Source organism: Penicillium verhagenii (genome assembly GCF_028828195.1).
Source record: "Penicillium verhagenii strain IBT 33310 chromosome Unknown utg000006l_segment0_segment0, whole genome shotgun sequence".
In the NCBI taxonomy this organism is placed as follows: Eukaryota; Fungi; Ascomycota; class Eurotiomycetes; order Eurotiales; family Aspergillaceae; genus Penicillium; species Penicillium verhagenii.
Genome location: NW_026643170.1, coordinates 2,116,980 through 2,129,096, shown reverse-complemented (window position 1 = coordinate 2,129,096; position 12,117 = coordinate 2,116,980). Strand labels below are relative to the sequence as shown.

General features: G+C 35.2%; 2 protein-coding genes across 2 annotated transcripts; both read left to right on the top strand.

Moving 5' to 3' along the window:
* Positions 1-4,610: 4,610 nt before the first annotated feature.
* N7466_006200 (uncharacterized protein) lies at positions 4,611-5,075 on the top strand (the record flags this gene model as incomplete). The annotated part of the gene is made up of 2 exons (XM_057165597.1): positions 4,611-4,836; positions 4,903-5,075. The coding sequence occupies 2 exons, from the start codon at positions 4,611-4,613 to the stop codon at positions 5,073-5,075; spliced, it is 399 nt and encodes a 132-aa protein (XP_057021196.1).
* A 4,855-nt stretch (positions 5,076-9,930) lies between these two features.
* On the top strand, positions 9,931-11,140 carry N7466_006199 (uncharacterized protein; the record flags this gene model as incomplete). The annotated part of the gene is made up of 2 exons (XM_057165596.1): positions 9,931-10,029; positions 10,772-11,140. The coding sequence occupies 2 exons, from the start codon at positions 9,931-9,933 to the stop codon at positions 11,138-11,140; spliced, it is 468 nt and encodes a 155-aa protein (XP_057021195.1).
* Positions 11,141-12,117: the final 977 nt, after the last annotated feature.

Sequence of the window (12,117 nt, the reverse complement as noted above, 5' to 3'; positions counted from 1 at the left end):
TATTTCCATTTCCATTCTCATTTTCATTTTCTCATCTTTCACTTCTGTCAATGACTTGATTCTTGCCAACCACCACGACAACGACACCGACGACTTTGGCTTTTCAACTATTTCATCCCTTTCTGACTTGCTCAGATATGTTCCTGCATGATACGGCGTATATAGTGCAAGTTCCTGATGATCAATATTACAATTTTCATTTTCAATAAAACTTGATGTTTGAGAAGTATATGTATACTTGTACGATAGATGTCTGGATACCTCATGTATGTATACACTAGGTCTGATTATCATTTGTTATGCATTTCCGGGGGACCATTGAGAGGCCTATCTGAAGAAGCGAGGGCCAGAATCAGCGGATCAGATGACTTAGCTACCGATATGGGGAGGATAGGCGGTACATAATGGTGGACATTTGCCATTTTTTGATACCTTTTTGATACTGTTTCTTAAAATGTTTGATAAGGATACTGTATCCTAAAGGTATCATATAAGATACTGTATCATAAAGTAAAATTGGTATCATCCCTAAGAGTGTATCATCAAGAATTTGGTATCATCCTCTAATCTGTATCAGACAAGGTCTTTCGTATCTTAACTTTTTAAAAGTATCAAATGGTATCAAACAGTATCGAACATTAACATACATAAAATTCAATATTAACCAGTTGACATTGAAAGCACTGGCTATATGTGTATTAGTACATACCAAGTAAGTTCTCCTCAAGTTGATAATTTACTATAGTATGACCAATCTTAACCTATCCTGGTCGGCCAGGAGGGTCCTACTATATACTAGGCAGGTCTGCATGGCAACCCCAGATATGGAGAAGATTGAAAACATCTGATACAATAGCATCACTTTCTAGCTGGATACCAGAGACACGGCTCTGTTCATCCTGCACAAACACCCAACTATAAATGATTTGGTTGATATCCTGTATTATAGAGTCAATTGCATAACCATGCCCAGCGCTGATTGAAGGTAATGACCATACATTTAGAATGAAGGTACTTCCATTAATGAAGTCTTAAACAGGAAAATGGTAAAGGTCATCTTGACAAATAAAAGATGGAATAATAGGGTCTCTCAAACCGAGAATTCGTTCAAACCCTTACATATGTAGAGTTGAAGGAGTATGCTAAGTTATGCTTGGCTCAACTGTATCCTTAATCGGATAGCCAGATTGCTTAGTACTCTTAGATTGGCTAGCTAGGGAGCTTACAGTATTTGATTCTGTTATAGGCATGCGAGCATGGAATGGGAACATTAAGAGATTAGAGGTACATAGAGACTCTAACTTATTAAGTGATGCTAGTCTTGTTGATTCTGCCTTGTCTATAATACCTAATAGCGGGATTGGCTTGAGAAAGTCTGTGATACTGTAATATCTGTTGGGATCTGGACTAGGGTAGATTAGATATAGGAGCTTATCTTCTTTATTAGCTAGTAGAATTATACTCTGCTAAGGAGGCTAATAATAAGTATCCTTAATCTAGTCTTTAATCTCTTGTGGATCCATTAGCCATTATAGAGGGCAGGCGAGAGTAGGTCACTATAGTAGGAGCAGGGAAACCAGGTCACTGTGGTAGGAGGGAGAGCAGGGAAAGCAGGTCACTATAGTAGAGTAGGGAGAGTAGGGAAACTAGGTTACTGCGGTGTAAGAGAGAGTAGGTTACTACGGTAGGAGCAGGGAAACCAGGTCACTATAGCGGGAGTAGGGAGATCAGGTTACTGCGGCGGGAGGGAGAGCAGGGAGATCAGGTTATTGCGGCAGGAGTAGGGAGATCAGGTTACTGCGGCAGGAGCAGGGAAACCAGGTCACTATGGTGGGAGCAGGGAGATCAGGTCACTGCGGCGCAAGAGAGAGTAGGTTACTGCAGCAGGAGGGAGAGCAGGGAAAGTAGGTCACTGCGGCGGGAGCAGGGAGATCAGGTCACTGCGGTGGGAGCAGGGAGATCAGGTCACTGCGGTGTAAGAGAGAGTAGGTCACTATAGCAGGAGGGAGAGCAGGGAAAGCAGGTCACTGCGGCGGGAGCAGGGAGATCAGGTCACTGCGGCGGGAGGGAGAGTAGGGAAACCAGGTCACTGCGGCAGGAGTAGGGAGATCAGGTCACTATGGCGGGAGCAGGGAGATCAGGTCACTGCGGCGCAAGAGAGAGTAGGTCACTGCAGCAGGAGGGAGAGCAGGGAAAGTAGGTCACTGCGGTGGGAGCAGGGAGATCAGGTCACTGCGGTGTAAGAGAGAGTAGGTCACTATAGCAGGAGGGAGAGCAGGGAAAGCAGGTCACTGCAGCGGGAGCAGGGAGATCAGGTCACTGCGGCGGGAGGGAGAGCAGGGAGAGCAGGTCACTGCAGTGGGAGGGAGAGTAGGGAGAGCAGGTCACTGCGGCGGGAGTAGGGAGATCAGGTTACTGTGGTGGGAGAAGAGGTACTGACTTATATCTTAAGTACTATAGTACAGCATAGGAAAGTTCAAATAAAAAAGAATTCTTAGATTGAAGTAACCTAAATATTAAAGTATAAGTACTAATATAACATTAAAGTACTTACTTTGATAATCATATAATATAAAAGCAAAACCGAGTCATAACCTCCTACTGCCGACGTATCTTCTTAACAAACCCCAAATCATTCATCGCAGTAGCCCCTGTACTATATGTATCCCGGCGTTTAAGAGGCTGCTAGCGGACTATAAAAAGCTCCTAGGTAACTTCCTTACCACTTAAAAGAGATGCCTTAGCCTCCGCCCCTATCCTATCTTACCACCAGCTTAGAATTATCTTCCATCATCCTTCACCTGCTTCCTCAGACTACCTCTTAAGAATAACATAGCTATGTAGTACCCGTATAATATTAGTCCAGAGAACTATATTAGAGTAATAAAGTATTAGTCTTAATTCAAGATCAGAAAACAGAAAAAGACTTACCTTCAATATATTCCTTTCCATCAGCACTAGAGTTTTCGTAATCAATATGATTTGCAATCCAGGGAAATACCTCATTAAAGAAGGTTAACTCAAATTTTGTAAGATAAAAATCGAAGATTTCCTTATTTATTTAGAGTCTAATACAATTAAGCAGACTACTACAGGCTTTATTTTCCTCAATATCAGTATTAATAAATCTTTCAACCATTTTCTAAGCATATTCAAAATTAGTCTAATAATATAGCTACTTAAGAAAGATAGTAGATAAACTATAGTAGTATAGAGTATATAGGATTTCTATAACTTAATATAACCATAATAAAGTTTATATAGTATATTATAGAATAGGTATATCTTCTCTATAGTTATAAGGGATTTTAGAAATATAGCCTTACCATCACTATTAAAGGTAAGAAAGAAATATAATAGTAATTTCATGTTAAAATACATAAGTATAAGACCTTGGTTTTTCTTCTACTCCTCAGGAATTTCTTACTAATTTATTCACATCTAAGTATATTTACTCTTAGTAGGTTCATTAGGTATAGATTTATCTAAGCTCTTCTCCGAAATATTAATACTAGAGAGATCCAGCTTATTAGGAATAGAGTATTAAGTTTTATTAGGTTATAAAAAAGACTAATCTAAAATAAGGAGTACTAGAGGACTTAATATAATACTTATTAAAATAAATAGATTAGATATAGGAGTAAGGGGGGTAAGGCTCGGAATTTCACTAAGATATAGTTACTCTAAAAGAAACCCTAATAAAGATGGATATCTAGAAGATAATAGCTCAGGGTTTACCAGTCTAGTCTATAAGTAAGGTAGGCCTTGTTTAGTACCCATAGAGCTTCTAATAGTACCTTAAGAGGTACTCTTATTACTCTAGGTCTCTATAGCTATCTGGTTTTTCTTAATATTCCGATTAGCTCTCTAACCACTACTTATTTTCTTCTTCTGTTCTGGGGGCTTCTAAGGAGCATTTTTCCCCTTTCTAGTTATATATTTAATTACAAGATTAATAGGAACTTCAGCCTATTTAGGTGAAATCACTAATATCAGAAAGTATTCATCAATTAATATATATATATATATATAATATATATATTAAAAAGTATAAAAGCAGGTAACTTCCAAAACTATAGCAGTAAACTCAGATAAGACTTACCAAAGCCTAAGGATCTGAAGAAGCTAGTATTTTACTTATAGTATCTTAAATCTCACAGTAGAGAGAGAAAAGTAAAGGAGTAATAGAGAGGTAAGATCAGAAAGGTTTAATCTCTAGTAGATTAAGAAAACTCAAGATTAAAGGAGTAACCAAGAGAGTAAAGGAGTAACCAAGAGAGTAAAGAGTAACAAAGAGATTAAAGGAGGAACAAAGAGATTAAAGAAGGAACAAAGAGAGTAAAGGTTACTAGTAGATTGGTGGGGAAGAGAGAGCAAATACAGTACTATATTAATTAAGCTTAAAGCTTAAACATACAAGTACTGATGTCCTATTACCCCACATTACTCAGTGCTTCTCAGCTCCCAACTATCAAAAACCAAAACACCAATTTATCTACAACCAGTTAACTATATTGAGTATATCCTCACAAGATTTGATCTTTATATTTTTGAAATACTAGCTAATACTCTACATATCCTTATAGGTTACAGATCTAGCAACAATCAAGATGCCTAGCAGACAAGCCAGGCTAATACAAGCCTTTCCAATCAAGGAAGAGGACTTGGTACACCCAAGTCTTAGAGAAAACCAGCCTATCTACATTCATCCTAGTATTAAGGAGAGCTTTGAGGATGAAGAGACTAATACCAGCAATGCTTTAAGAGTCCAGGAGACCGACACACCAAGTTATGGCAATGATTGGAATGAAGCTGATCAAAACCTAGTTCATTCAGGTATGAGTACCAAAATAGAAGAATATTTGAAAGGGAGATACTAATATTCGGTTTGGGTCTATCTAGACTCAGACTTCAATGACAATGAGAAAGAGGAAGCTGATCTAAACAATGATTGGGTCCTTACAGCAATCCATACTACCATCACAACACAAGAGGATGACCAGGATAGTGATATTATCAGTGATATTAAGGATATTACACCACAAGCCAGTGATACTAAAGATATTACACCATAAGCCATTAATACTGAAGACATGACTACCGATACTATTAAAGCCCATGATGCCACTAAACGCAATAGTACAATCAGTACTCTCTCTAAACTATCTAAACTATCCGAGAATGTCTCTAAGCAAGTCTTTGAACAAGATAATAATACAAAGTTATAGTTCATTAGGGCTATACAGCCACCCAATCCTACTCCTCTTATACCGCCTTTAGAGACGTTAGAGATACCAACCTCAGATATACCACTCCATCCGTTCTTATTAACAGTTACTATATAGTACCTACTTAGCCACATCTCCCAGAACCTCTATACAAGCCTACGGCAGATACTGTCCCTTTATATCTTTAGGATCTTCGCTTAGTCTTTAAGTTTAAATACAGATTTATATATATAAGATACAGAGGCTCCCCCAAATCTACCAAGCGACTTACAGACTCTGAAAAGACAGCTTTAGAATAAAGTCATAATAATTCCAATCCTCTATAGAAAATACCTATATTCTCTTCAAAGATACCAATACTATCAGCATAAGCACAAAAGGAGAATACTATATCTTTAACTAATATCTATATTATAGATATTATTAAACTGGTTAAGCGTCTTCTTATGTCCCTAATATTTAAAAAACAGTCCTATTAGGGTATAGCAGAATAGGTAAAGACCCCTAGTAAGCTATAGTATAGTATTAAATAGGGATCATTAATCCGTCTAATATCTAGTGAATTTACACTATATTCTAATAGAAGTCTAATCTTTCTATTAGATATAGTAACATATTCATACTTAATCTATGGGTTAAATGATGATAATAAGCTACAATCTCCTAAGTATACTAGGTATTAGTATTTTAGATATATTTATACTATTAGTAAGAGAAGAAGATTTAAACAAAGTCCTAGCCAAAACTAGTTTAATAATCTATTTAATAATAGAAGTCTTAGGGATAATAAATTTAATATCATTTTAAAAATCCAGAAATTGGTATTAAGCAAAGATATCCTAAAGGAACAGTATAAAGCTCTTATTAATTCCGGACACTAAATTAAGTAAGATAAGCTTATTCTATCAATCCAGATAAAACCACAGTTTTATAATATCCCTATTAAGGATATTATTAAGCAGTATAAGACACTACTTGATTATCAATTTACAATTAATAATTCAGGGTTACGAACCTTCTAGTAAAAAGATAGGTATAAATTTACCATATACTATACTTTAGTTCTGAGATCTTAGTCAGTATCTTAGTTAGCAAAACTAAAACTTTGAGTTATTACTCTTAGTATAATAACCCCTCTAATAGGGGAATATAAGATTTAGGTTTATAATCAGAAAAAGCTATAAAAGTAGTGTTTTAAGGGCATCTATATCTACCTACTATATTAGTTATTCCTTGATGGCTTTAGTATCTTCTAGTATTCCTATCAAAGTATTATAGGTGTTTACTTAGTCCTAGCCTATCTCCTAGTAGTATAGAGGCAAAGGAATATGAATATCTTTACCTTAATATTAGGTCCCTATAGAATAAACCTACCTGATATTATTGTTAGTTTATCCTCTCTAAAAGATCTTGAAGAGGAGATAGAGGTAGATTAGCTAAATCTTAGGAAGGTCTATCTTTTTATTACTTATATTAGTATGATTGGTGATATACCTTAGTAATAAGCTAATACTAGATTTTTAGGCCCTTTTATAGCCTAGAGCTATAGAAGATGTTTTATTAAGGGTGATTAATAAGGAGATATCTATTATAATATCTAAAAGAATAGGTAATTCTTCTACTAGACTAGTTACTATCACTACTTAGCTGACTTTAAACCATTGAAGACTGTAAAGAAGAAGTAGTATTAGGTAAAAGGAATACTTAAAGATTAGCCCTTACTACTTAGTATCATCCCTATATTTAATCCTATTAAGTAAATATTAGTAGACTATTGGTACTTAGAGTTTAGGGGAATTTTGAAGTAGTTGTATCTTTACCTTATTAAGAGAATTCTTTTAAAAGAAGGTATAGAGAAGTTTATAAAGGTCTTTAGGAAGTTTCTTAGTCTAATTAGATAGATATAGTTATAATCCTTATAGAGCTACTAGAAAAGCTATTAGCTATAAGAATATAGGTGTATAAGTATTATCCTCCTAGTACTATTCTATCTATATATAAATAAATCTTAGATTAATGCTAAGTTCTAGAATGAACTTAAGAAGACTAAGGGGCCTCTTAAGTATATCATATTAATATTTGGGGCTATGGCTTTAAGTAACTTACTTATAAGTAGCCTATCTATCTCTAAATCTGATTACTACTATATTAGACTAGTTATTCTATAGGCTAGAGTATAGGTTAAATATCTTTTTAAGATAGTAAGCTGATTAGCTGGTTAAGGTAAAATAGTAAAGGCTAGTAATACTTATATATATACCTGGTCTGACTCTCCTAGAGGAGTATAATAAGAAGATGGTACTACTAAGCCTACTAAAGATATAGTATATTGGTAGAACTGTTAGTCCTGGCCTAATATGTATACTAGTCTTTATTATATCTAGGATTTTGAGGATTTTGGGACTCTAAGTAATAATGGAGTTGTAGTATATGAAAAAAAACATATGTAAGTTTAGTCTTTGAATCAACTTGATTTAAATATTAATTTATTTGATATGTATACTTGAGTACTTTGAATATTAAATCTAATAACTTTTAAATAGTAATTATAAATGAGGCCTGATTAATAAAAACAGTCTATAGCTGATTAAGGCACTTCTGATAAATGAAAGCTTGAAGACTTCCCTGCATCTATACTAAGAGGGATTATACAACTATGATAACTTGGAGGCTATAAATAATATCTGTGAGGTAATTCAATATTGTCCTAATGTGTTTACTAGTGTAAATACTAACTAGACTGAGTTTATAGATCTATCTTTGGTAACTAAAGAGCCAGCTATCTATATATAGCCGGATGATATAAGTGATATAGACTTATTTCTATACTATTTAGACACAGAAAAGTCTTATTAATATAACTAGGCTCTCTGGGCTGATATTAAGTACTATAAACGCCTGACAATAAGAGACAGAGAGCTATTAAGTAGAATATAGAAAGTGCTATTAGAAAAGATATTAGTATTACTACCTAATTACCTATTTATGAAGCTTCTGCTTTTAGCCTATAGGTGAGATTATACTATAAATCTCTCTTTGCTTAGAAATGAACAGAGTTAATGGTGGGAGAAGGTTTCTTTTTTATTTTGGTATGTTTGACCTTTCTGGATTTGAACTAGTAATTATTTGAATATATAAAAGACTAATATTTGATTATTTAAATCATTAATAGTACTAGATTATTTTGGTATAAGCATATTATAATCTGTAGTAATGACTTTGTTTAATATAAAACTATATATGTTGATGGATTGGGTATATCAACTTGTGTCGGAAAAGTCATCAAGATCTTAAGCCATACTATTAATAACCAGGTCAGAGGTTTTGTCTATATCTAGCAGATGATACTACTAGCTGAAAAAGATAGTATGTTAGATCTGCCTCGGCTCTAAGCTAAAGACAGATTTGATCTAGTTAGTCTTACAAATATCTCTCCTTAACACTAATATGTTATAGAGGAGAAGCTTGAGGTAACTAGGGATGCACCAAAACACATATTCTTACATTGTATCTGGCAATTTTCGCCAATCTAACATTTGATACATTTTAGAAGAATTCAAATATATTCAAATTTATTAATCAATTAATTAATTGATTAAATGTCTAGATGTTAGTATTAAATATTAAACATTTAAATATTTAATATTAAAAGACTGCTTTAACATTCAAATGTTGAGGTATAATACTAGTATGTAAATGTTTGAATGTTTTAAACATTTGTTGTTTAAATATTAAATGAACATTTATATACTAAGGGATTTTCGCATTGGTCTTTTATCCAGGTAGCCTAGTGGTTTATAGTCTTACTTGAATTTTGAAGGCTCCCGGTTCGATCCATCAGCACTACAGTACATATGCAAATCATGAATTCTTTTTACCATATGATTTCCTTTGCAAGTAGCTTAATGAAAACTCATAAATAACAATTTTATTAAGTTAGCTTTGCTGTAGACTAGTTAAAATTTGATATTTGCTAAATTTGAAATGTCAAATATCATTTTTCAGGTAAAGTATGGGGGTGGTGCTCTGTACGTTTTACCACCTCATCCGAGTATTCGAATATATATATTTTTCAAATATTTCAAACCAGATGTCCACTGGATGTCCATTAATCAATTCAATGTTGATCTTTGAATCAATCAATTGCATCAATTTCAAAGATTTGAACATTTGAATGTTGAATTTAACATTGATATCTAGCGGACTGGAGTCTATTTAATCAAATTAAATTAAATGTTGAACAACAATTGATTGATACATATATATATGTGGACACATATGCATCCTGGACATATGGATATGTACATACTGATATTCAACATTTGAAATGTTATTGTTGATCTAGTTTGAACATTTGAACGCGTCCTCCTCAACCTTGTCTGGACATCTAGCTTGAACACACTAACATCAATTGATTGATATTGAACCACATGAGGTATGACCAGTCTGCCCATCCTCTCAAGGATATGATGTTATTATTGATGTTATTGTTGATCCAGAACATTCGCATCCTCCTCAACATCAAATCTTGAACCCATATATACACCAACATGGAACAACATTGAACCAGGTATAACTGCCTATCCTCTTAAGGACATGATGTTATTGTTGATGTTATTGTTGATCCACAACATTCGCGTCCTCCTCAACATCAAATCTTGAACCCATATATATACCAACATAGAACAACATTGAACCAGGTATGGCTACCCATCACCTTAAGGACATGATGCTGATACTGTTATTGAACCAGGACACGTCATCCTCGAACCTACCAACAACATTGAACAATATCAACATGGTATGGCTACCCATCCCCTCAAGGACATGATGCTGATACTGTTATTGAACCAGGACACGTCATCCTCGAACCTACCAATAACATTGAACAAACTTGAGGTATGACTGCCTATCCTCTCAAGGACATGATGCTGATACTGTTATTGAACCAGGACACGTCATCCTTGAACCTACCAACAACATTGAACAAACTTGAGGTATGACTGCCCATCCTCTCAAGGATATGATACTATTGTTGATGTTATTGTTGATCCAGAACATTTGCGTCCTCCTCAACATCAAATCTTGAACCCATATATACACCAATATGGAATAACATTGAATAAACTTGAGGTATGACTGCCCATCCTCTTAAGGACATGATGCTGATGTTATTGTTAATCTAGAACATATCGTCAGCATGGAACAACCTCAATGGTATAACTGCCCATCCTCTTAAGGATATGATGCTGATGTTATTGTTGATCCAGAATATATCATCAATATAGAACAACATTGAACAAACCAGGTATGACTGCCCATCCTCTCAAGAATATAATGCTGATGTTATTATTGATCCAGAATACATCGTCAATATGGAATAATATTGAACAAACCAGGTATGACTGCCTATCCTCTCAAGGACATGATACTGATGTTATTGTTGATCTAGAACATATCATCAATATGGAACAATATTGAATAAACCAGGTATGACTGCCTATCCTCTCAAGAACATGATGCTGATGTTATTATTGATCCAGAACACATCGTTAGCATGGAACAACCTTAATGGTATGACTGCCTATCCTCTCAAGGACATGATGCTGATGTTATTGTTGATCCAGAACACATCGTTAACATGGAACAACCTTAATGGTATGACTGCCTATCCTCTTAAGGATATGATGCTGATGTTATTGTTGATCCAGAACACATCGTCAACATGGAACAACCTTAATGGTATGACTGCCTATCCTCTCAAGGACATGATGCTGATGTTATTGTTGATCCAGAACACATCGTTAATATGGAACAACCTCAATGGTATGACTGCCCATCCTCTCAAGGACATGATGCTGATGTTATTGTTGATCCAGAATACGTCCTCCTTAACATTGAACAAGCTTTAAAGGACTGCTGGTACTTGAAATGTTCAAACTAGTACTTCCAGACATATGTCAAATATTATATACACATGTATGGCATATGTAAGTACTTCAATTTTTTAAAGGCCTAGTTAACCAGTTAGTATGACGAAAGCCTCAACATTTGAATGAATGATTACTGATTGATGTCATGCCGATTTAGGTTCACCTAAGCTTTGAACATTTACAGTGTTACATGGCCAGGTAGTACCTACCAAGGTTGGTACCAGCATATGTGGCTGGGGCTGAGGCTATATGATGGGGTTGATACATGTACTACATGCAGTATTAATGTGGTGCCTGTATCAGATGTGTGAGTAGTATCGATGTGGTGCCTGTATCAGATATGTGAGCGGTATCAATGTAGTGCCTGTATCAGATGTGTGAGTGGTATCGATGTGGTGCCTGTATCAGATGTGCGAGCGGTATCAATGTGGTGCCTGTATCAGATGTGTGAGCGGTATCAATATGGTGCCTGTATCAGATATGCGAGCAGTATCAATGTGGTGCTAGTATCAAGTGGCACCGGTATCAGACATGTGAGCAGTATCATTGTAGCGCCTATATTGGGTTGATCGAAACCCTTTGGATACCTTATGATACCCATTTGATACTATAACCTTCGCTATGAAACCCTTTGGATACCTTATGATACCCATTTGATACTATAACCCTCGCTATGAAACCCTTGTGAAACCCTATGATACGATTTTGAGAATAATGATACCATTATTTCTGTATCAAACATGATACGGTATCATAAAAAGTTTGGCTTAACTACCGTATCGGATGTTTTTACTGTATCATTAAAGATACTTAAAGGATACCGTATCAAAAAGGTATCAAAAAATGGCAAATGTCCACCATTATGTATGAGTGTGGTTCATGTTCTGACCGCTTATTGAGTCTTGTTCTCACACTAACATGGTGATTTCATCCCTTACCAAAGTTGTAAGTAGCAA